At 52.1% G+C, this 24,648-nt stretch overlaps 2 protein-coding genes across 7 annotated transcripts in view; one reads left to right on the top strand and one right to left on the bottom strand.

The window, feature by feature from the left end:
* Nucleotides 1-17,416, top strand: part of PLCG1 (phospholipase C gamma 1) — a 41,777-nt gene extending 24,361 nt beyond the window's left edge. Inside the window, exons 6-32 of one of the 2 annotated variants that reach the window (XM_085078952.1) lie at nt 229-312; nt 485-507; nt 1,567-1,639; nt 2,623-2,724; nt 3,412-3,530; nt 4,267-4,352; nt 4,674-4,794; nt 5,180-5,348; nt 5,776-5,898; nt 6,767-6,868; nt 7,102-7,289; nt 7,581-7,781; nt 8,184-8,303; nt 8,596-8,776; nt 9,062-9,139; nt 9,607-9,710; nt 9,955-10,051; nt 10,141-10,213; nt 10,466-10,623; nt 11,116-11,212; nt 11,660-11,884; nt 12,679-12,827; nt 14,610-14,724; nt 14,917-15,078; nt 15,555-15,643; nt 16,268-16,452; nt 16,809-17,416. In XM_085078952.1, the coding sequence (XP_084935078.1) occupies nt 229-312; nt 485-507; nt 1,567-1,639; nt 2,623-2,724; nt 3,412-3,530; nt 4,267-4,352; nt 4,674-4,794; nt 5,180-5,348; nt 5,776-5,898; nt 6,767-6,868; nt 7,102-7,289; nt 7,581-7,781; nt 8,184-8,303; nt 8,596-8,776; nt 9,062-9,139; nt 9,607-9,710; nt 9,955-10,051; nt 10,141-10,213; nt 10,466-10,623; nt 11,116-11,212; nt 11,660-11,884; nt 12,679-12,827; nt 14,610-14,724; nt 14,917-15,078; nt 15,555-15,643; nt 16,268-16,452; nt 16,809-16,851 (3,267 nt within the window). In that variant the 3' untranslated portion in view covers nt 16,852-17,416. The remainder of the gene's footprint in view (nt 1-228; nt 313-484; nt 508-1,566; nt 1,640-2,622; nt 2,725-3,411; nt 3,531-4,266; nt 4,353-4,673; nt 4,795-5,179; nt 5,349-5,775; nt 5,899-6,766; nt 6,869-7,101; nt 7,290-7,580; nt 7,782-8,183; nt 8,304-8,595; nt 8,777-9,061; nt 9,140-9,606; nt 9,711-9,954; nt 10,052-10,140; nt 10,214-10,465; nt 10,624-11,115; nt 11,213-11,659; nt 11,885-12,678; nt 12,828-14,609; nt 14,725-14,916; nt 15,079-15,554; nt 15,644-16,267; nt 16,453-16,808) is intronic. The other variant, XM_085078953.1, reaches the window with a different exon arrangement.
* A 382-nt stretch (nt 17,417-17,798) lies between these two features.
* Nucleotides 17,799-24,648, bottom strand: part of ZHX3 (zinc fingers and homeoboxes 3) — a 45,859-nt gene continuing 39,009 nt past the window's right edge. For all 5 annotated transcript variants that reach the window (XM_085078957.1, XM_085078958.1, XM_085078954.1 and 2 more), the window contains one exon: nt 17,799-23,430. In XM_085078957.1, coding sequence (XP_084935083.1) covers nt 23,420-23,430 — 11 coding nt within the window. In that variant the 3' untranslated portion in view covers nt 17,799-23,419. The remainder of the gene's footprint in view (nt 23,431-24,648) is intronic.

Genomic DNA, 24,648 nt, shown 5'->3' with positions numbered 1-24,648 from the left:
GCCTGTTTCAATGTCTGACCACTGTTTTCATGAATTTTTTATAATATCCAATCTAAACCTCCCCTGGCACAGCTTGAGGCCATTGTGCAGGAGGCAAAGTCTGGACAGGTTTTGACCTTTTCCGCCTCCTGTTTTTTCCCTGGTGATCCTGGTAGGAGGAGGCACTCCTTCAGCCCTGCAGAGTTACCTGTGGCCCCTGTAAAACCTCTGGGTTTGGGTTTTTTCCAGGATGTGGAGCAGAGGAACGGGGATATCACATATGGGCAGTTTGCACAGCTCTACCGCAGCCTGATGTTCAGTGCCCAGAAAACGGTAAGAGCTGAATTCTCCTGGGGAGGAAAGGGAAGGAAGAAACCTTATTTGTTACTGGGCATTCCCTCTTAATTGACTTTTTAACCCTGCTGCCCTTGGGGTGAGCTCTTGTCTCATGAGAGTAAAGAAGTTACTGAGTGCAAACCTAATGCTTGTGCTTCTTCTTTTGCAGATGGATGTTCCATTCTTGGAAAGGTGGATATTTCTCTATATTTGCTGGGGAAGGGGCTGATTTCTTTTGCTCCATAACATGCTTTGGGGCCTGCAGCAGCATGTTGGGATGAGGCATTATGCCCTTCTCCTGCATAGGTCTGCCTGTGGTTCTGTGCTCTGAACAAGCATTTTCATGTAGACACTTCAGCTCGGGGCAGGGAGGACTCTCTCCCTCCCCGACATTCCAGTGAGATCCAGCTCAGGTCAGTTGATTGATGTGATCAGACCTCGAGCCACCTCCCAGGGATTATGCTCATGGTGGCTGCAGAGCCCTCCTTTCCCAGGCAGTGTCTCTGGTGCCATTGCCAGCCCTCTGCACACCTTGGCTGTGATAGAAAGAGCTTGAATTTAGACACGGGAGCTAAAGAGTGAAAGGCTTACTGACTTGTCCAGGTAATTCCCAATTACCTATAACCATAGAAGAGAGTCAGGACCCTCAGCAGACCATCAGACTCATCCCTCTGCCCAGGGCAGCCAGCACTGCCCAGTCCACTTTGGGTTTTGTGGTGTTAACGCCCAGCATGGCCCTTGGCTGCCCACTGCAGCTTGGTGCACTCATGGACCAGTCTTTTGAGATTATCAGCTACAAACAGTTCCCTCCTTCATTCCCTGTGACTTGCCTCCCTGAGTCCATATCCTCTGCATACCTGTAGGTCTGTCCTGTCTGCAGTCACCCCTTTACTGCTGTGCACCTATTTAGTTCTTTTCATTCAGCTACAGGCCAGACCCTCTCTTTTGGTTTTTTTTAACAAATCATTCCCTCTGATGGTTTTTGCTGCTCTTCACCACAGTTTCATGTTATCATGCCCTTGTCAGTGTGAATCCTGGACTGCTCCTGGAGTAGTCCCTGGTTCCGAGATGTGAACATGCCATCTCAGCTGCTCCATGTTTGCTCTCCTCAGCTCTCTGCTCATCCCACTCTGCTCCTGCAGCACTGCTTGCTTGGGGCACATCTGGCTGCACATGCCAGAGAGGTGGCAAATGGCATCTCACATGATGTGCTGCACAAGTGACTGAAACTTCTCTCTCTCTGCTTGTCAGGGGTGGAGAAAGGTCTGAGCACTTCAGGGTGTCGCTGCTGGAGCTGCAGAAGTTTTTGCTGGAGTACCAGAGGGTGAGCTCAACACAGGCAGTGGGGAGGGGCAGTGGAGGCACTGGTGACATTAGGGATCCAGTGTTGCAAGGATAACCTTACTGTGGAGCTGGGATGATTTGGCTCTGGGCTGCTCTGCCTGGCACAGTGCATCCTTCCTGGAGCAGGAGGTGTTGTAGGGGAAGCACTGGGGAGGACAAGGAACCCTGGCCAGAAAAGGAAAGGGGAGATCTGGGATGAGCAGGGGTCCCAGGAGGCAGGAACTGATCAATGGAGGTTTACCCAGTCCCAGTGACCTCGGCTGGTTACCTAAGGTTTGCTGCAGCCAAGAAGTGTATTCATCCTGTTGCTCTGGACGTGTCAGCAGTTCCTGAAGAGCAGCTGATGGATTCAACTGCTGATCTTTCAATTTAAAAGCGATCTTGGGTCATTCAGTGAGCACAGCACATGCAGACTCACGCAGGCACCAGCAGTGCATTGGTGGGCAGCGCAGACCCTTTGGCTCTTGCCAGGCTCCTGTCTCATTGCTGGCCTCCTCCAGCAAGGCAGGGCTGGCTGCTGAAAACACTGCTGTGGCTCGTGGCTCCTGCTCTGCCCTGTCCTCCACTGCCACCTCCCTGCCTGTGGTCTGCAGCCAGCAGGGAGTTAACCAGAGGGGAGATGCAGTGTTTTGATGGCTAATGAAAGAAACCCAGGGGGAGAGAGCCAAAGGAAGCTGGGTTGGCTTCTGCTGCCGAAGGAGGAGGGATGGCAGATGTGTTCAAAGGAGCTATCGGAGAGAAAAATGCACGGCATTGAGAAAATGAAGCCCACTCAGAAGCAGGGCAGATTTCCTCCTTGTGTGCTATCCAGCATTTGTGCTGACAGTTGAGTTCCTGGCAGAGATGGCCTTGCATCAAAAACCGCCTCCTTAATGGTTAAAGCTTCTAACTGGACGAGCTGCATGTGGTTTGCAGTAATACATTCTGAAATGGCTTCTTTTATGTCTCCCCTGGGCTTTGCAGGAGCTCTGGGCTGCAGATACCCTTCAGGTACAGGAATTCATGTTCAACTTCCTGAGAGACCCTTTGAGGGAGATTGACGAGCCTTATTTCACCCTGGATGAAGTAAGACACCTTCAACGTGGCGTGTGTGGAGTGGGGTGACGCAGGGGGTGACATCCCCGGTGCGATGTGTGCTGTGGTGTGACAGCTCTGCTGTCTGTGCCTCTGCTGCAGGGTGGGGGTGCTGGAAGGGGCACAGCTCCTGTGTGAGCTGCCCTGGGAGATGGACATGGTTGGCAAAGGGAATGGCTTCTGGGCTGTCTCCTTGTGCTGAGTGTGTGCAGCTGGGAGTACTCACCAGGCAGTTCATCTGGAGGAGGAGAGGGGCTGCCTTTGGGTTAAGGCTGCCTTGGGGTACATGAGGATCTCTTCAAAGCAAGAAGAGCCAAAAAAAGAATAAAAACAACTAGAGATGACCATGTCACTGGCACTTTGGACCAAGCCAAGGTCCCTTGACCCACATGGCCTTAGTAAGCTATTGCCTGCCATGTGAGCTGTAAAATAAAATGCAGAGCCAATAATTTGTCTCCAGCTGGGTCAAAGGGTCTGACACACAGATATCTGGCACAGCTCAGTGGGTAGGTGGCAGTGCCCAGGATGTGGTCACTCGAGCAGCCTGGCTCAGGTAGCTGTAGGGCAGCCCCTGGTCAGTGTGCTGGGTGTCTGCTGGAACAGGAGATGCGTGTGAAGCTAAACCACAGCACCCAGCTCCTCTGCATCATTAACACCTTTCTGTTTCTTCCTGAGCAGTTTCTCACCTTCCTGTTTTCCAAAGAGAACAGCATCTGGAACTCACAACTGGACATGGTGTGTCTGGAGAACATGAACAACCCCCTCTCCCATTACTGGATCTCCTCCTCACACAACACGTAAGGACTCAGGGAGGACTCTCTCCACCTGCCTGTGCTCAGCATCCTTCTCTCATGAAAGGGTGGGAGTCTCCTGATTTGGTCCGTTTCCAGTCAAGTAGGCTTTTCCAAACCAAAGCTAGTACATCAGAGACCTTCCTCTTGGTGCCCCATTTCTCCCTTCTGTCATTTAGCCATAAATGTTTTGCTCAGACATTATCAGCAGGACACATCTGCACAGACCTTCAGGTGCCTTCATGTCCTGAGCTGTCACTCTGGTAATTTCTCACTATTAACAATGCCATTTTCCAGAGCCTCCCAGGACAGATGCGATAAACCCTGTCAGACTGAAATTGGCTATTTTCCACTCTCTGCTGCTAGAATAATTTTGCAGGAAGTGCTTTCTGTGCAGACAGGCTCTGTCTGTGCTCTGTGTTCATGCTAACCCAAATTTAAAGGACTGAGAGCCAGCTGAGCATCCCTGAGGGCACTCAGTGAGATCCTGTCTGCTCTCAGGCTAAGGGGGCTCTTTGTGGCACCAGTGCTGATACTGCTGTCTGAGGTTTATCTCAGGAGCCAAGGCTGGATCTCAGAGTAGTGCTGGCAGCCCCTTGCAGCAGGGGCAGAGCTGAACCCCTCGCCCAGGGAAAGTGGTGGGTGGCACCATTCCCTGCATGGCAGAGGCAGGTCCACGATGTCCCAGCAGCCAGCTGTGCCCACAGTGAGTGTGTCACTGATGTGTTCTCTCACCTGGAAGGTACCTGACGGGGGATCAGTTCTCGAGCGAGTCCTCGCTGGAGGCGTATGCCCGCTGCCTGCGCATGGGCTGCCGCTGCATCGAGCGTGAGTACCCTGGGCTAACCCTTCTGTCTCTGTCATCACCACAGCTTGTGGTGCTCAGGGGAGGCTTTACAAGGAAGGCAGGGCTGAAGGTTCTGGCAACCATATCACCATGATGTGCAGAAAGAGATGAGGCTGTTTGCTGGTGGGACTGGGTGATCTATGCCCAAGGTTTTGGTCTCACAGAAAGATCAGGGCTTTCACCTTACTCCTTTACTGCCTTCCAATACATTTCCCAGCAGCACTTGGCTCAGACCATCTCATGTCCATGTCCTGCCTGTATTCCAGCCTTTGGGCTGAGTTTCCCTCATGGATCTCTTTCAGTGGATTGCTGGGATGGTCCTGATGGCATGCCAGTCATCTACCATGGACACACCTTAACCACCAAGATCAAGTTCTCCGATGTCTTGGTCACTATCAAGGAGCATGCCTTTGTCACCTCTGAGTGAGTACAGCAGGACTGCAGCTAGTAGAGCAGAGAGAGGGTGGAGCCAAGGCTGTAGCAAAGTGAAGACCACCTTTATCCAGAGCTCCAGCACAGGGCTTGGGATGTGGTGGGAAGAAAGCATGTCATGTCTCCCAGCCAAAGGGAGATTTTTCCCAGAAAGATGTTGTGGGAGGGAGGGCTTTGGGTAAACCCCAGTAGTTTGCCAGTCCTTCTCTACCCTGTGCACTCCTGAAAGGTGGCTACACTGGGTGCTCAAAGCAGCACAGGTCACTGTTAATGTGAGCTGCTCCTGGAGGGTGCAGAGGCTTTGCAACAGAGCTCAGAAGTCTTTGGTTCCATCCAGATCCCATGCTGGCTTTGATGGCTCTTCTCCTTCTCCCAGTTTCCCTGTCATTCTGTCCATCGAGGACCACTGCAGCATTGCTCAGCAGAGGAACATGGCTCAGAATTTCAAGAAGGTCTTTGGGGATATGCTCTTGACCAAACCAGTCGATATTTCTGCTGATGGCCTTCCCTCTCCAAACCAGCTCAAGAGGAAGATTCTCATCAAGGTGAACTCCCTTGCTCAGCAAGGCTCCTAAGTGAGGCAGTGAGGGCAGAATGGGGTGAGGGTGTGGGACTGAGGGCAGCTGCCTTTCGAAGGGGGTGGTTGGCAGTGCAGGGGTGGAAGTGGAGACCTGATGCTAAGAACAACTGGAGATAAAAAGCTCTCCTGCTTCAGAGAATATGCTGGGAAATGAGCTCAGCAGCTGGGTGCTGCCTTTCTTTGAGGGCATGGGGAATGTTGGTATTTTTGCTTTAGGAATCACCTTTGGGAAGGAAAGGTGGGACTTCAGTGCTGTTTGATGATCCATGTGGCATGGGTCTTGGTTCTTCTGATCCGGAGGAACCCCCTGCAGCAGACCTGGGGTTTTAGGGCTGTTCACCAGGAAATCCATGCTGCTTTCTGAGTGCCTGACCTGCTCTCTCATCCCACAGCACAAGAAGCTGGCAGAGGGCAGTGCTTACGAGGAGCTGCCCACCTCTGTGATGTACTCAGAGAATGACATCAGCAACTCCATCAAGAATGGGATCCTCTACCTGGAAGACCCCATCAATCACGTATGTCTGTGCCCTGGTCACCCTGTCCCTGCTCTGAGGGCTCCATCAATGTCATGGTGGCCTTGTCAGGTTCCGTGTGTGCTGGAAGGAAGGGCTGTGCTGCAAATGATTGAAGGGGCTCTTGGTCTGTCTGGTTTCTCGGGTGTCCCTGAAGGTTAGGGGTGTGTTATGCTGGCTGTCTCTGTGCTCTTCCCTAGGAATCTCCTGTGGGCCTTTGCTAGAGGCAGAAGGCTGAGCTAGAGGGAGCTCTGGGCCAAGGCACTGCAGCCTGTGTCTGTGCTGCAGGAATTTCTGGAGATGGCTGCACTTCCAGCCCTGCCTCCTGCCAAGAGCCTGCACTCCTGATGCACCTAAGCAAGGGTTTAGCTTTGTAGAGCACCAAGTGCTCATTTCTGTGTGCATTTACTCACACACAGACCACTTCTACAGCAGCTTTGCCTTGCTGAGGGATTTGTCTGGCAAAGCCACATGCAAATGAAACAGTTTGGTGTTTTTTAATAGAAAAGTACAAGGGTAAATCCACATAACCATCTCTGATATCTTCACCTCTGATTGCCCCAGTGCTGAGTCCATGCAGACTGTTTTCTTTTTGCATTGATTTGTGATCTCCTTTTAATATGTTTTGGGCTGTTTCCAGTGTGATTTGTTACATGCTGGGTGTTTTGCTACTGATAAATCCATGCTTCAGATCTGGGGGATGTCTCGAAAGCTCCTGTGACTCTCTGGAATCACTGTTGGTGACTGTCCTTCACAAACCTGATTGTCCCTCCTTGCTTGTGCTGGTCAGGAAGAGATGATCCCATGGATTTGTGGTGGGCAAGTTGGTGCTTCCCCAGGGGTCTCTTTGCCAGAGTTTGTTTCCTTGCAGGAGTGGAACCCACATTACTTTGTGCTGACCAGCAGCAAGATCTATTACTCTGGGGAGACAACCAGTGACCAAGCAAATGAGGATGAGGAAGAGCAGAAGGAGGTGAGGGCTCCTCTGTGTGACTGTGAGTTGCTCTCTAAGGAAAGGACTTGACTGCCCAAGGGTCTGAGCACTGCCATGGCCAGCTGACTTCAGGGGGACATCCTGTGGTGGGAAGGGTGGGAGCTGCCTCAGGAACTCCCTGGTCCCAGCTGGAAGACCCCTGAGCAGAGCAGACTCCAGCACCATGAACCTGCCCTCAGTAACCCAAGACAATGGCTTTTCCCCCCTGCCAGGTGAGCAACAGCACTGAGCTTCACTCCACAGAGAAGTGGTTCCACGGGAAGCTGGGAGCTGGACGTGACGGGCGGCACATCGCAGAGCGGCTGCTGACGGAATATTGCATCGAGACAGGAGCCCCTGATGGCTCCTTCCTCGTCAGAGAGAGCGAGACCTTTGTTGGAGACTACACCCTCTCCTTCTGGTGAGGGCCCCTGCTCTGTGTCACTCTGGGGGTTGTTTCCTCCTGATGGTGTTTTCAGTGGTGGGGTCTCATTCCCTGGTGGCCTGTGAGCAGTTTCTTCCCTATTTCTATGTCCCAGCATCGTGTCAGCTCCCTGTCCCAGTGCAGAAGGGTGAAGTTCCTCGGGATCCTTATGCAGTCACTCTCCTTTGGGGCAGGAATGCCATGTCAGGCCGGAGCTGTGCCTGAGGCAGGTGTAAAATCTCCATGGACAGCCCTGGCTCACCCCTTCCCTCCCTCCCTGTTCCGCAGGCGCAATGGGAAGGTGCAGCACTGCCGCATCCACTCGCGGCAGGATGCCGGCAGCCCCAAGTTCTTCCTGACGGACAACCTGGTGTTTGACAGCCTCTACGACCTCATCACCCACTACCAGGAGGTGCCACTGAGGTGCAACGAGTTTGAGATGAGGCTCACAGAGCCAGTGCCACAGACCAATGCCCATGAGAGCAAAGAGTGAGTGCACATTTGTGTCCATTGGGCAGCTGGGACCCTGTGGGAAGCTCTCCCAGGTCTCTCCTCAATCATTCCTCTCTTGCTGGAGCTTTCTGGTCTGCACTTTCTCCCCATGGAGCTCTGTCACAGCAGCTGTGCTGGCCAGCTTCATTGTGCACAGAGCTGATTGTTGTGGATGCTCAGTGCAGAGCACAGAGGTGCCGGGTTTGGTTGGGATGTTTTTGCCCATGCCGTGCCTCACCAAAAGGCTCTGATCCTGCCTGCCCCATTGCAGTCCCTGTCTTCCTCTTGAGGATTCAAGGAGCTTTTTAGGGGCTAGAGGGGAAGCCTCGTACCATGGCAGCAGTGTGGGATGGGCTGGGTGTGTGTGAGCTGTGCACAAGGATGTCTCTCTCCCAACAGATGGTACCACGCCAACCTCACACGGGCCCAAGCCGAGCACATGCTGATGCGAGTGCCCCGCGATGGAGCCTTCCTGGTGCGCAAGAGGAGCGAGCCCAGCTCCTACGCCATCTCCTTCAGGTGTGACCCTGGGACGGGGTGGTGGGTGCTGGAGGTGGAGCTGGGATGCTGTGCTGTTTGAGAGAGCAGGAAAGGTGTCAGCAGCCTGACATGAACCCTCCCAGAGCTCCTCTTGCTCTCTGGTGGCTCTGGATAAGTCCTTGAGATCCTGCTCTTCCTCTCATCTTCCAACGGGAGATGGCTGTGCTCAACCACCAGCCCAGGGACACCTTTTCCTTGGGAGTCTTTACTTTGGCAGAGACCTTCTCTTGCTGTGTGCCAAGTGGCTTCTCTCTGTCTTTCCTCCTTCCAGGGCAGAAGGGAAGATCAAGCACTGCCGGGTGCAGCAGGAGGGCCAGACTGTGCTGCTGGGCAACTCCGATTTCGAGAGCCTGGTGGACTTGATCAGCTACTACGAGAAGCACCCCCTGTACCGCAAGATGAAGCTGCGCTACCCCATCAATGAGGAGACCCTGGAGAAGATCGGGACAGCGGTGAGTGCAGGAGCCAAGGAATGATGGACAGGTCATTTTTGAGCTGGTGCCTTGAGGTGGGGGTGTGTGAGCCATCTCTGCTTTGTAGCCCACACCTCTTGGGGCTCCTGAAACTTGGGTGGAGTTTGGTGCTGCCCCTCTGAGCCAGGCTTGGGCTGCTGTTTGCTCTTTGCAGCATCATCTTTGGTCCTGTGCCTTCCTGGGGTGCTGTCCCACCTTCCCCAAGGTAGGGGACCTGTTCTCCCACAGCACTGCTGTAACCACTGTGTCCCTTTGCTTCCTCAGGAGCCAGACTATGGAGCTCTGTATGAGGGACGCCACCCTGGGTTCTATGTGGAAGCCAACCCCATGCCCACCTTCAAGGTATACTCTCACTGTTTGGCACAAAACAACCTGCAGGGCTGGAGGGTTTGGCAAGGGCCTTTTTATTTTCCAAGAGCTGTGTTAGTTTGTACACTCATTTCTAGACCATGAAGAAAGAGATGATGTAGGGTGAACCTTCAGGTTCCCAGGCTGGGTCACCTCTTGTTCTGAGCTCTCCAAAGTAAACCCATCAGTGGCTCTGTGACAAAGGAAAGTGCCTGTGTGGGGCCATACCAGACTTGTGAGCTCTGCTTTGAGAGAAATGGGGGTCTTGATTTGCTCTGCAAGGTGTCACTAGGGTCTGGCAGCCTCTGGCAGCAGGGCTGGATGCTGCGTGCTGGTACATGATGTGCCTCATAGACCCCTCAGCAAACACATTTGGGTTTAGAGCTGATTTCTCATCCTGTGGGCTCGTTGTCCATGTGTCCATCCCCTGCCCAGCCTCATGGGACCCCTCCTCATTGCAGTGTGCAGTCAAAGCCCTGTTTGACTACAAGGCACAGAGGGAGGACGAGCTCACCTTCACCAAAAACGCCATCATCCAGAATGTGGAGAAGCAGGAAGGAGGCTGGTGAGTTGGTCCTGAGCCTTCCTTTTCCCTAGGGGATATGGTCAAGCCTTGCTGTCACCATCCATACAAAGGTGTGTCCACTCTAAGAGTGTCTGTCTGGGAATTGCCCATGAGCTGCACAGTCCCAAAGCTTCACAAACCCTAAATGCAGATGATGGAAGAGCTGTCTGTTCCCCTGACTGCCACTCAGGATGCTCTGGGGTCCCATGGCAGGTGCTGACATTGCCCCTTCCCTCCCTTCCAGGTGGAGAGGAGATTATGGTGGCAAGAAGCAGCTGTGGTTCCCTTCCAACTATGTAGAGGAAATTACTAGTCCCAGTAGCCTGGAGCCAGAGAGGGAGGTGAGTATGGCCGTGAGTGGAGCAAGGAGGGCTGATGCCACTCTGCCCAGCAGCATGCCCAGCCCCATCCTGCTGTGCTTCCTTCCCAGCAGCAGCTGGATGAGAACAGCCCCTTGGGAGACCTGCTCGGAGGCGTTCTGGACGTGCCCTCCTGCCAGATTGGTGAGTGCCAGGGAGGGAGCATTGCAAAGGCCCCTTGAGGCTTCTCAGCCCCCTCAGGATACACTCTGCATCCTCACTTACTGCTTCCCATGCTCCATCTGTTGCTTCAAGTAACCAGAAATGGGAGCCTCCTGTAGCTGTAGAGTGCTAGGGCAGCCATGAGCTCTCTGTGTCTGTCTTCTCCCTTCCTCCCTGTGAAGGGCTTGGCTCAGCACCTGCTGTGACCTTGCCCTGTGCTGCCTGTCCCCACAGCCATCCGCCCCGAGGGGAAGAACAACCGCCTCTTCGTCTTCTCCATCAGCATGTCCTCGGTGTCACGCCTGTCCCTGGACGTGGCAGCTGACACGCATGAGGACCTGCTGGACTGGGTGAAGAAGATCCGGGAGGCAGCTCAGACAGCTGATGCCAGGGTGAGTGTGGAGAGCCTGTGGCAGGGGGGATAACTCCTGGCCAAGTCCTGGGTTTTCCAGGAGTCGAGGAGCAGGTGGAGGCTGGGTGGGTGGTGAGGTGGTGAGATGGTAAAGCCAGAGCAGTCTTGGACAATGTGGCAAGGGGTGGTGGCCACATGGCTTTAGAAGTTCAGGCTGGATATCTGGGAAAATTGGACAACTGGGTGAGTGTTGCAGCCTCGGGAAGTGAGGGATCTCCATCTGTGGAAGGTGGCAAGGTCTCAGCTGCCCTGTGCCTGGTACCAGTGCCAGTCTTGCTCCAGGCAGGAGGTGGGACCTACCCAGACCCTACCTGGTGTGGTGTCCTCCCATGCAGACCTGGCAGATCTGCTGGTGATCCCCACAGCATGGGCAGAAGCCACCCCAAGCAGTGAGGGTCTGTTCATGAGCTGTGGGTTATCCAACACCACAGCTCCTACCTGGCCTGACACCTCTGTCATCCTCTCTTGGCAGCTCTCTGAAGGGAAGATGATGGAGAGGAGAAAGAAGATTGCCCTGGAGCTTTCAGAGCTGGTGGTCTATTGCCGACCTGTGCCCTTCGATGAAGAGAGTGAGCATCTGCTGGGCTGGAGGCCATCACAGGCAATCACTGTGGCCTTACAGACCCTGTGGAGTCCCCCAAGGGTCTGATTTGGCTAGATCTCAGCAGAGGCCACGTGTCCAAGGTGTACAAATCACCAGTTTACTTTGGAGCTCTGGGTAGCTCCAGAGGGTACAAATTCCCATCCCTGTTCCTCTGTTGCTGGGCTCTGTCAGCATCCAGAGCAGCTGCTGAGGGAATGGGGCTGGGGAGCATCGTGCTCGGTCATGGAAAGCTGTGTCAGTGCTCTCACCATTGGTGTTGGGCACCTAGCAAACACCCACTGGGGCAGAGCAGGGTCTGCACAGCCTGATGACTGTGCCAGGGGTGAGAGGATGGCGTTAGGAAGGAGCTGGGGTGGTTAAGTGTCAGGAAAGGGAGTGTGATCCTGGCTTACACTGTGCTGTCCTCTCCCAGAGATCGGCACAGAGAGGGCCTGTTACCGAGACATGTCCTCCTTTCCTGAGACCAAGGCGGAAAAGTACGTCAACAAGATCAAAGGCAAGAAGTTCCTGCAGTACAACCGCCTGCAGCTCTCCCGCATCTACCCCAAGGGCCAGCGCCTCGACTCCTCCAACTATGACCCCCTGCCCATGTGGATCTGTGGCAGCCAGCTGGTGGCACTCAACTTCCAGACCCCAGGTGAGGGCAGCAGGCAGGGAGGGTGGGCTGGGGTGCCCTGTGCCTCCTCTGAGCCACCCTGCTCCTGGCAAATGAAGGGCCAGCAGGGGCTCTGGGTCTAGGAAGGGCTCTGCAGGCAGTGAGACACAGGGAAATGTGCTCCAAAGGGCTGGACTGTGCCATGAGAACAAGGTGAAATGTAGAGAAGGCAGGGAGTTCCCCCAGGTCCCTGGTGACAAGCAGGGCAGGCAGGGAAGCTGCCAGAGGGGATGGTGCAGCCCCAGGCTTGGGACACCAGCTGGCTGCAGGGTCTGAGTCCAGCTGGCTGCTCTTCTTGCCTTTCCCCAGCTTCCATTCCTGCTCCTGCCGTGCACTCCAGCCTTCCTCTTTCCCTGGCCCTTGCCAAACCCTGCTGTGAGCCTGTTCAGCTCACCAACACACCAGCAAACGACCTGCCTCTTTTTTCCTGCTGGCTTTTTCATTCCTTTTGTGAATTCAAACATCTCATGGGGGCTTTGGCAAATGCTACAGTCAGCACAAAGAAAGCTGAAAAAAGCAGGAGGAAGAGAGGGAGGTGACCCATGGAGCACTGGGTAGTTGGGCAGATCGTGCATGAAAGAGTCACCTCATGGCCCCAGCACATGCACAGGCTGCAGTGGGGCCACAGGACACAGGCATTGCCAAGGGGTGAGCCAGGTCCTCTTGCCAAGGGCTTCCTGTGAAGCATCAATGATGGTGGTGATGTTCCAGCTTGTGGAAAATGCACAGGGTCTCCTTCATCTCCTCCATCTCTGTCTCCTGCCTGTGCTCTCCAGACAAGCCCATGCAGATGAACCAGGCCTTATTCATGTCCAGTGGCCAGTGTGGGTATGTCCTGCAGCCGACCAACATGAGGGACGACATCTTCGACCCCTTCGACAAGAGCACGTTGCGGGGCACAGAACCACTCTCCATCTCCATTGAGGTCAGTACCTCCTCTGGTGTGGGGGAATTCAGGGTCAGACGCCAGTGGTTATACCAGATTTGGGGTGAGAGAATGGTTTTTCTGGGCTCCTGGCTCTGCCTGCAGCTGCTGCTCACCAAACCCCTCAGCCCCTGCCCAAGAGCTGTCCCATAGCAGAGGCTGGGAGAGCCCTGGCCAAAGAGGGGCACTCATGGGTGCTGCTGAGGTGCTCGAGAGGAGTATCCTTGGATGCTGAACTCCTGTCCAGGTCCCAGAGCCAGCAGGTGGCATCCACGAGCCACAGAGGTGGCATCCCTGTCGCCAGCGCCTGGCTGGGATTGTCGAGCATATCCACAGGCTAGCAACACAAGGGCTGTGCCTTGTCCCCTCCTTGTCTCTCAGTCGCTCCAGGCTCGATGTTTCCATTTTTCCTTGTTCATGGTCCCTCCTGGGAAGATACTTGAAGTCATGACAAACTTTTCAGGCCATTTCTGTGTTGCACTGCTGGTGATGATAAGAGGAGGAGGGCTGAGGGTGGGGTGTGCCAGAGGATGGGCTGTGGATGCTCAGTGAATTTTTTTTTCTTCCCTGATGGTGGGACTGGGGCTGGATTGTTCCTGTGTCAGCTCTCAGAGGGTCTTCAGGGGTATGGGACAGCTCAACAGGCAAAGCTCTTGGAGGGTTGTGCCAAACCAGGTGAATCTCATATTTGGACAAGCCGGGTCCAGTAGCCTGTACAGGCATTCCTTGTGATCTGAGAGCTGAGATGTGGGTCAACAGTCTCCTTTGCCAGTCCCCTCAGCTTGTGCAGACCTTGGGAAGGACACAGTGGAAATCCTGCCTTTAGATGCTCACAGGTTTCCTCTGCAGTCATCTCTGTTTTGGAGTGATTCCACACAAGAAAGCCACAGCCCTTTTCCATGAGGACACCCCCATTGTGTACCATCTGTGCCATTGATCCCATGTCCACCGTCTCCCTAAAAATTCCCTGCCCCATCTATTTTCCAAGCTCTTCTGCACCTCAGGATGCAGCTGCAACCACCACGTGTCAAGAGTCCTTGTGCCCTAGCCAGTCACTGTCGCCTTTAAGGGACAGGCTCAGCCTCTCGTTCTCTGGCAAAGCTGCCTGCTGTCCCCACCAAAGCCAGCTTTCATGGATGGAGAAGCCATCTCGAGCCCAGCATGACTCAAAGCACATGATCCAGTGTTGGCAGCAGGTCCTTCCCCTGCAACAGCAGCGTGCCGACAGCACGCTGGAGCGACATATGGCCACGGGCAAGAGGGAGCTGTGATTGCTTTCTCCTGTGAGGAAGCAGGTTGTCATTTGAGCAGAGCACAGACTGTGCTGCAAACATGAGGCAGAGCAGCGGTGGAGAGCAGCTCCTTTTCCTCCTTGCACCAAGGCAGGAGGGCTGAGAAGTTTCGGGAAAGATGAGGGTGTCCAGCATAGTGCTCCCGGCAGGGAACAGTGCTCGGCTTGGAGCCCAGCTCAGCTTGGCAGGCTGGGGGAGGGATGCTGTGCCCAGGCCTGGCTGTGCAGGCAGCAGGCAGGAACCTGGGGCAGTTCAGCTCCTTTTTTTTATGTCTTACAAGTCAAACTGGGGATCAGGAACACCATAGCAGCTTCCAGGGGTGGGAGCTGTTTCCCTCCAAGATGCTGGGCTGGGCTGGCTGTCAGTGCTGCTCCTCTCTCCAGTTAGCAAAGCCAGGGTGATTTATTTGGAAAGAAAATGTCTTGGTATGCAAACACTTTTTCCCCCTTTGTTTCCATCTCTTACCAAGTCTATTCTGCTCTCTGCTCAGGTTCTGGGGGCTCGGCACCTTCCCAAAAATGGAAGAGGAATCGTTTGTCCTTTTGTGGAGGTGGAGGTGTCTGGTGCTGAGTATGACAATGCCAAGCAGAAAACAGAGATCGTGGGTGAGTGGTTGGTGAAGGGAAGGGAGAGGGATGCACCAGCACTCCTGATCCTGGTGTGAGCCGTGGGCTCTGCAGCAAAGCCTGGTCCTGAGCTGGTTGCTGCCCTCATGCTGCCCCCCAGCCCAGCATCAGCCATGGGGGCAGTGGGGGGCTCAGCAGGGCTGTCCACTGACCACTGTGTTTTGTGAGCAGCTGACAATGGCCTGAACCCTCTCTGGACCCCGAAGCAGTTCCACTTTCAGGTCAGCAACCCTGACTTTGCCTTTCTCCGCTTCGTGGTGTATGAGGAGGACATGTTCAGTGACGAGAACTTCCTGGCTCAGGCCACCTTCCTGGTGAAAGGTTTGAAAACAGGTAAAGCACTTGGGGCAGCAGGGAGGGGGGTCATGATGGTTCTCACCAGTTCACATTGTTAGCCATGGAGATGCTGAGGTTCACGGAACAGTGTTGTCAGGCTCAGTCCCTCCTGTCCCCATGACAGGTCACATCCTCAACCAGGTAAAGGAAGGCAGAAACCATTTACTACCTTGGGACTGACTGCCACTTGAGGGTAATTGGGGTGTTTGGAGAATCATGGAATCAGAGAGTGGTTTGGATGAAAAGGGACCCAAAAGACCATCTTGTTTCAGCCCCACTACCATGGGCAGGGACACCTTCCACTAGAGCAGGTTGCTCTGAGCCCCATCCAACCTGGCCTTGGACACTTCCAGGGGTGGGGCAGCAGAGAAAAAGAGTCTTGTGGGAGAAGGAGCCCCCTTTAAGTTCTGTGCTAGGGCACTGACACATCACCACCTGTGCCATGAGTGATACTAAGGCTATCTCTGCTGTAGGTTTCCGAGCTGTTCCCTTGAAGAACAACTACAGTGAGAACCTGGAGCTGGCTTCTCTGCTTGTCAAGATAGACATTTTCCCTTGCAAGGTGAGACTGGGCTGCACACACGAGAAGGTGACCATGCTGTCAGGCTGAGGAGCAGAGTCAGTGAGCCCAGCCTGGCCCTGCCCACTTTTCTGCTGCAGTCAGGGCAGTGAGGCTCAGTGGTGCCTGGCCTGAGTGCCTGTGGATGGCTGAATTCCCAGTGCTGCTCCATGGTGATGCCCAGCAGGATAGCAAGCACTGGGTTTGCCTCCTGCAGCAGTCTGGGCGTTTCAGGCAGGGTCCTGCTGGCACTGTTTGACTTGCCGGGAAATCCCTTCAGCAAAAGTTGGGGGAGGCAGATTTCAGATTTGCCTTGTCCCAGTGCCTGTCTGTGCTCCAGGGACGTTGCAGCTCAGGATCACAGAGCTGGCTGGCCTGGGGCTGTCCCTGTTGGCATAAATGGAGGGCAGGGCTCCTTCTGAGACAGATGGTTCTTTTATTTCTTCATTTAAAATGATGCCAGTGGGAGCCAGCAATGGCTGTTAAAGCAGCTGCACATTGCAAACCCCAAGCCCCCATGAGCCCTGGACACCCTGCAGGACAGCCAGGGCTCTGCACCACAACTGCCCTTACTACAGGAAATCACAAGCCCTTGACTACTGCATTTTTTTTTCCTGATCCGAGCAGGAAAATGGCGAAATAAACCTCTTCAATGCTTCATCCCTACGGGAACGAGCAGGGGATGGCTCCAGCCAGCTGCTGACAAGCAGAGGCAGAGAGGGGTCCTTTGAGTCGCGGTACCAGCAGCCTTTTGAGGATTTCCGTGTGTCCCCAGAGCAGCTCGCTGACCACTTCGAGAGCCGGGAGCGAAGGTGAGGCCAGTGCTCATTCAGCTCTTCCCAGCACAAGGCCCCCCCTGCATTTAGTCTGGCTGGAGGCAAACGAATGCAGCCTCCCCATAACCCAGAGAGCAGAGCTGCAGCCTTATCTGCTGTGCAGAAACCCTAAATTTGAGTTGAAAGTTGTGCCAGTACTTGCAGGGGTCACTGCTGTGGGAGCAGGGTAGGACAAGGAGCTGCCACCCCACAGGTGCTGGCATTATCCCATCATGGGGAATGTGGCTGAGCCCTCCACTTTCTTCCAGTGGGCAACTTGGGACAGCAGAGCATTGTCCTGGCTCATCCCGTGGCGAGGCTGAGCTGTGTCCCCTCTCTGTGTCCCCTTCCAGGGTACTGCGGAGGACCCGAGTCAACGGGGACAACCGGCTGTAGCCCATCCCGGCGGGCGAAAGCACCTCCAGTGCTTGTGAATCTCACAGCACGCTGTGAACTGGTTTCTATGGAAACGGCACTGCTATGGCCTACTTTCAGGCAGCTTTTCCAGTTTCTCTGCTGAAGTGTGTTCAAGTGGAGAACTAAAAAAAAAAAAAAAAATTGGAAATAAACCCCACCCCTATCCAACCCCAAGCACCCACCAACCTTCACCACGAAGCCCTTAAAGAAGTGTGTCGGTGCGGACAGGCTGCCAGAGGTGAGAGACCAAACTGCCCATAATCACAAGGAGAGACCTAAAAAATCCCATCCAGCCTCTGCGTCACTGCTCTGCCCGCAATCCAGAGATGCTGCGCAGCTGCCGGAGCCCCTTTGCAGCCATCCTGTGCTGTGTCCATTCCCAGCGCTCGGGGCCAGGCGTGACTGCAGTGACCATGGCAGCACCTCTGTCTGTCCTGGTGACACCAGCTCTGACCTGTATAGCCACTGCCGAAGGGCCCAGTAGTGAAACTCTACATTTACAGGGCCGCTCTAGCTTTAAATGACAATAAAAGTGTCAGTATTACCTGTGTGCTGGCTCAGGTGTCTGGTGCTCTGTGCCCTGCAGAGCTGAGATGCGGCTGTTCCTGAGGGGAGGTTGCACTGCTCCCTCCTTCCTCCTGGCTTTAGAAGTTTGCAGAAGGGTAAAACAAAGTTATGTGCTCCAGCTGTTCTGACCCAGCCTGGGGACAGGACTCCCAGACGAAGAAGCACCCCTAGGACAGAGGTTCTGGGCTCAGGGTGCTGCTCAGGCACTCACTCCTGACCTTACCCCATGGAAAAATTGTCATGCTTTAAAAATAAATGAAGGGGTTGTGATGGAGCATTCCCAGGCACAGCCAGTCCTAGGCTTATGGGCACCACCCTGGGCTTTCCCAAACCCCAGCACAAGCACCAGTCGACTCACGTTTGTCTTTTACGCTCTTTATTTAGGAACAACCAAAAATGTCTGGTTTCATTTCAACAAACTGTACAAGCAAGCTCTTCCCCTCGCCCACCCTCACATCCACATATACAAAAGGAAGGGAAACTTGCCATTCACTTCTCAGAAGTGGCATTGTTGCTACAGGGAGTTCTTGCCCTCAGAATAAGAGCAGGTAAAGTCCATAGCAGGTACAAGCTACCCTAGCCCTAATAATAGCTACAGCCCACAATCACAGGCAGCTTCTTTTTTTTTTTTCTCCTCTTTAAAACCTTTACCAAAAGTAAAAACTATTTCCTGTTTCACACGATTGCCAAGGTGACCATTTAAAATTGTGGTCTTGAAAAGAAAAAACAAAAAACCAAAGTAACAACCCCCCTGGAACCCCCCACACCTCCCCGGTACAAAGACGGTTTTACACAGCAGAGCCCTCGCCCTGCTCTCCCTCACTGCACGGCCACCCTTATGAAAGGTCCCGTTGCAGCTACAATTACATTTTCCTTTGGATAAATCCAAGCAAAAATTCCAGGTCATTCAGCACCAGCGTGATTTCTAAATAACAATAATTAAAAAAAAAAAAAAGAAAAAAAAAAGAGACCCCGTTAGGCTGACTTTGTGGTCTGCTGAGAAACAAAGTGATCAACACACTGTTCCCAAAGTCTCTCTTTTAGTGCAATGTTAGTATGTGCAAGGGGAATCACAGCCACGTACCCATAACACCACCACGAGCCAGATGGGGCAAACAGAAAGTGCAATTTTAGCTAGAAATTTTCTATGCCATGGATTCCTAGCTCAACCTTCAGTAGCACCAGTAAGCAAGAGTCCTTCTAACACCACCCTCCATGAGTACAGCGGAAATGGGCTTTAATTGTGCCATCAGAATATGCCAAATGTCAGCCAACAGAACACTTGGGCCATAACAAGAAAACCCATAATTGAAAAAAAAAAATTTTCACTGCTTAAATAACAGAGCTCCCTTGCTCTGCTTTAAAGTTTTGTGATGTCAATCCAACATTCCTGGCACAGACCACTGCCAGTAAAACATACAGCAGAAACTAAACTTCCAAACAAAAAGAACACAAATAGCCAGCAAGTGCCTCATTCTCCTCCATGTTGCCTAATCTTACCCTGCTGGTTTTGGGATCAGCTGAGAAGTGACACCAGAGGTTACAGATGAGCTGAATCATATTGGGACCCTGACTGATTTGAAAACAGCAAAGCCAAAATTATCCGGGCAATGGGGGGAGAAGTTTACAAGCATTTTAAATACTGTCACCATGATGGGAATGTGAAGCATCACATTCACTTTTTAATTTGTGCCCAAGTGCTGAAAATCATCTTTCTCTTCTGATTCCCAGTGAGCCAGTTTCTGATCAGGTTGCATCTGTTACGTCTCTAAGAGAGGGGCTGCAGGGAAAACAATACAACACTTCTGCATGTGACCAAAATCTGTAGCTTTCCAATTAAAAAAAAAAAAAAATACCCCAAACCCTAAATGAAAAACCAGCCTTCTACAGCTTCATTCTCCTCTTGGACAGTCAGGGGACACATACACAAAAATTAATCCAGCAGTGTCTTGCATCCCCCAACTAGGTTAAGGACTACAGCATTTCTCTGCCAGCAGCTGGTGCTTTTGCTGGTGGCTTCTCCTGGTGACCATCTCAGGGAGGGGACACAAAATCACACTAAATACCTGCAAGCACCTGTGCACATCCTCCCACCACGCTGCAGGCCTGAAATGCAGCTGCGCTCAGGTCCCAGGCAAGTGGAGATAGGAGCCTGTAGATCATGGTTTGTTTAGTGTTCTGCTAAAAAACAAAAAGAAAAAAAGAAAAAAAAGGAAAAAGGAAAAAATAGTAATTTCCAAGATAATAATTTCTAATTACAGAGCTGAAAAATAAGGTACCCAAATGAAACATGGAACAATGTCTAGAAATCTCATGGCAGGGTCTGCTGACATCAATGAATAAAGAAACTCAGTTCCTTGCACCAGGAAATCCAGCAGCCCTTTCCATGGGCAAGCCAGGCAGGGCCAGCACAAATCAGGGTTTCGGGTTATTAAGCAATTGGATTGTGCCCTTAATCTAAGCAGCCTCAAAGACATAAGTAACAAGATTCACATGGATTAAAATTGATGGTTTCTGCTGTGCCTGCCAAGCCCAAGCTCAGGCACAGCGGATGGAGGTGGAGAATTTAATTTCCCTTCCTTACTGATGCTGGCTACATCACCTCGATCTTACACTCCTTTCAAGTCAAGATACTCATCTTTGATTAGATGATGATAAATATTCACACACTGAGTAGCATTGTGGTGACACTTCCTCTTAACACCACAAGAGCTGCTGTTGGGACTGTCAAGCCACCTCTCAATTTTTCCTTTCAGTTTCGGATGCAAACACATTTCCAATGTCCTGCACCAAAACCTGAGTCTGTTTGGAGATGGCACCTGTTTCTCCTCCTCAGCAGAGAAACAGAAGACCACAGAGCTAAACCCTCAAAAATCTTCAGCTTATACTTTGATGGAGATTTCAAGTCAACTAAAAAATGCAGTTAACAAGGAATGTAGGAGTTAGGGAACTTGATCATTTTTTGATTTCTTTTTTGTCTCTAAATCTTACCCTCCCCACGCAATGGCGTTTGCCAGCCCCGTCGCCACGTCCGAGGGGAGTCTGCATGGAACCACTTTTTAAAATTCCTCCGACCCAAAAGAAAGAAAACTCCTGCTGTGCTTGTATGAATGCGTGGAGGCAAAGCTCAAAAACCTCAGCAGCTTCCAACCCTCAAGGCTGCTTTTTCTGTGTACACCGGGAAATCCTCCCTCTAGCTCACAAGACTTCTTTCCAATTTTTGTGGAAAACTGGCTGAATACAATCTAAGTACAAAATATTTCAGCTAGTGCATCAAAACATGGTTTGAAGGGACCAGTTCATACTATAGTCCTTAAGCATTCCTGTAGATGGAGCGGGGATCACTCTTACAATCAGCCATAGGCCCTTAAGTGTACACCAAAAATCCCACAGAAAATCACCTTGAATGGGCAAACTACACTTCCAACGTATTTATATAGCAAGTAGTTAGTAAAAGTGTACATTTTTAATGTACATCTTAATGCAATAAAGAATCAATGGCATATTTGAACTGTATATATGTGTAGTTAAATAAATCTGCATGTACATAGACACTACAGAGTAAATTGACCTACCTGTATTTGTTCTCTGAAGGTGACACTGCACATACATCCATATTCTTAGGCCGCACGACTCCCAGATCTGCTTTCAGCTCTAGAACCACCCACATTCTCCCATCCTCTCTGATATTTTGGGGTGCACAGGATTGCACCCATGAGGGTGAACCTGTGGGGCCTCTGGCTGTCTCTGCAGAGCAGCTGCCCCAGGGATGCCACCGGCTGAGCCGTCACCAGCCGAGGTGGGATAGCTGCTGGTTACGCCTCCAACTGTGCCATGACCATCAACGGTGCTTCCAAAGAGAAATTTAGGGAGCCTGGTGCCACACAGGCTGCTCTGGGTCAGTGCCACTCCTGCTCCCAGCATGGTGAGATAGTTGGTCTGACCGCTATAGGATGCACAGTGTGAGTGGCCACATCCAAGGTGTCACGTCCATCTGGAGCAGATGGTCACACTTGGCCACAGTCTCACATCGTGTGCCAGGGAAGCCCTGTGAGCTCAGGACAGGCACCCAGCACATCCCACCAGGCGAGGGGAAGCCTCTCTGCCAAAGCACTGGGCAGCCTCAGCCCTTCCAGCAGCTGAGCAAGGCAGCCTCTTGAAGAGGGGGCAAAGAAAGAATTGCAAAAGCAAAGGCAATTAAAGGTAGAAATCAGACACCATCTCTGGAAGCGGTTCTGAAAGAGCCTTTTTGTTTTTAAACCAGATTTTTTGTAAATCTCTGGATCCGATCCTTTGGGGTTTGCTACCCACCCTCCTAATAAATATCATTTACCACCAACAATAAAGTCTCCCACATTAAAAAGCTCTCACTAAATAAAAACCTTCTACTGAAAAAGCTTGGCTGAGCTGGCTTGGCAAAAAATAAGGAGCTATGACTACTCTCCATAAATACATCAGCAGATAAACACCAAACACTATTTAAGTTAAAGAACAATGTTGGCTCCAAAACAAACCAGGAATGAACCAGCCACGAATTAATTCAAACTAGAAATTTAAATAAAGTTTCTAACCACTCAAAGGCAGTCAATTTCTGGAATAGCCTTCCAAGGGCAAAAGTGAAGGCAAAACATGGAACCAATTTGGAGCTGGGATTTGATTAGTTTGTGACAAAATGATCTGACACAGCATTTGGCTGGACTATTCAGCTCAAGAGTTTCCCTTCTAGACTTTGTTTTCTATGAGAAATTAATATTTAAAGCAAAAATGTTCAAGCAGTTGCATCACACAGCAACAACCCAAGACAACATACATTAAAAATGTACCGGTACCAGGCAGCAGGCAGGATAACTGGGAAATTTATTTTGCTCTTTTGCCAGAACTATTGCACATGGCCTGGGAAAAAAAAAAAAAGGGGAAAAAATTAGAAAAGGAAAAAAAGAAGACTGGAACAAACACTCGAAATCACCAGCAGTGCTGCAGGAGGATCTGCCTTGTAGGGCTGCAAGAAGGAAACTTCCCGATGGCAGCAGAGCTGCTGCCTTGGAGACAACAATGACTTGAACCACTCACAGCCACGCTGTGACTCTCCGCGTTTGTTCTCTGAGGAACAGACTGTTCTCTCCAAACAATGAAAAGGATTCCAGGTCAGGATGCAAAAATTATTATGTGCTAGTTCTCAGTGATTAAAGAGAGACTTGGAGATTTAACAGCCTATTACAGTCACTCTCCAAGAGCACAGGGGAAAGTTCTAGCCAGCAAGGGACAAACGACACCAAACTCCATCTCCCGGGCTGCCCAGGTCTGGGAACCTGCTACTTATCAGAGAGTAGGCAATGCTGACTCTAACCCCATCTGGAGGGATGAGAATCTCACTTAAATTCAAGACTGGCAGTTTTCTTCTCAAAACCTTTCCCTTTCCTAACTTACTCACACTTGTGTGCCCACAAAGCCCTTCACTGCCAGGGCTTAAGGACCAGAAAAGGCAGACAGGATATATGCAGCCATGCCAACCTTTAGAGAACAAACACCTTAACGGACAGATGAAAAAAAAAAAAAAAGAAAAAAGAAACAAGTTACTATGCCATGATAGTCCATATCTAAGCAATGACCTTGTTTACACAATGTCTGAGATTTGTTATGCTTGTATAGGCAGCTGTAGGCATCGGTATATGAATATGAAATCTGAAAGTCTGTCACTGAAAGCAAACAGGAGCATCCTATTTCCTGGGTGCGAGCTGAGCCCCGCCTCCACCAGCTCCCAGCCATCTCCTCAGCTGGGCCACCGAGAGCGTGGCACCAAGTGCTCAGTTTTTGCACATGTGTTGTCTTGTGTGCTGTGCTCAAAGGTCTCATCTATGGCAGTGCTTCATCACCACGTCCTGCTCCTCATGTTTGGATCAGGCCGGCCAATGGTTTTCTTAAAGATCACATATTTCTTCTCAAGGGTAAGTGCGGATCCTCCGGGGCTGGTGGCTTGAGCTCAGTCTGTTTCTAAAAAGAGAACAGAGGTGTCAGAGATGCTCCTGGCCTTGCTCCAGGCAGGACATTGGGTGGGGAGGGGATGCAGGAGTGCCTTGGGATAGGCAAAATCAGGAACCTTGACAGAGCTGGCTGCAAAGAAGGGCTAGCACCATTCAGAGGGGCCAGGAAGCCCAAAATCCTTGAAGGAGTGCACTTGGCTTTACATTCCTAAGGAGGGACACACCCTTGCTAAGCACCTCCTGCCTCAGTGCCACGAGGGTCGACAGGACCCCCTTGCTCTGGGTGGCATAAAGCCAAGCTTGGAGGGCACTAATAGGGGCACAGCCACCTCCCCAGCACAGGCACAAAAGCTGGCCCCCCACCAGTCCTCAAACCCACTCCTCCCCAGCAAAGAACACAGGGTGACATCCAGACCCCTCAGCTGCAGCAAGGGCAGGGCCCATCCAAAACCATGCTCCACTTCCTCCAAATCAGATGGGAAGGGAAGCAATGAATTTTACTTGATTTTTATAATTATTTTTTTAAGGCCTGCAGCCATGTCAGAGGTGTGTGGGAAATTCCAATGCAAGGCAGTGGGACTGGAGAAGATCCCAGCTGGCCAGCAAGTGGCTGCGTGCATGGATCACCATGGGACAGGGCCAGCCTCATCTGGTGGGAGCCCTGCCAGGGAGGAAACAGCCCCCAGCTGCACTGCGGAAAAGCCCACAGAGGGCTTGGAAAGCACCTCTCCTCTCCTCCTCTCGCACAAGCACACACAGACAGGCCTTCCAAAAGTGAGTCCTGGAGACTCCATGTCCCCTCCCTCCCTTGCAGCCTCCATCTTCACCACCTGAGCCTTGCTCCGAGCCAAACAAGGATATTTACATCTGGACAGCTGGCAGCAAGAGAGGGAAGGGCAGGCTAGGTGGGGACATGGAAGGAGACAGTGGCATAAGACAAGCAGCCACGCTCCTTTCTTCACAAATAAATAAATCCATGGGCCATCTTCCCACAGGGCAGGTAAAAGGACTGGACACTCCTGCTGGTTTATTCCAGCTTGAAATAAAGCCAGGATTTGAGTGGTGCCAGCACCCAATGACTGAGGCAGGAGGAGGCAGGCAGGCAGTGGCACTTGCGTCATCCTGCCAGACCGTCCTCACCCTCACGCCTTTCTGTCACAGAGAGCTCCTCACCACTTCCTCAGTTAAACCTCAAACACCAATCCCTTCGCTGAAGCTGCTTCCCCAC

Source organism: Lichenostomus cassidix, chromosome 20 (genome assembly GCF_008360975.1).
Source record: "Lichenostomus cassidix isolate B80296 chromosome 20, HeHo_3.0, whole genome shotgun sequence".
Classification (NCBI taxonomy): domain Eukaryota; kingdom Metazoa; phylum Chordata; class Aves; order Passeriformes; family Meliphagidae; genus Lichenostomus; species Lichenostomus cassidix.
The sequence above is the reverse complement of the archived record's forward strand: the minus strand, read 5'-3'. Positions and strand labels throughout refer to the sequence as shown.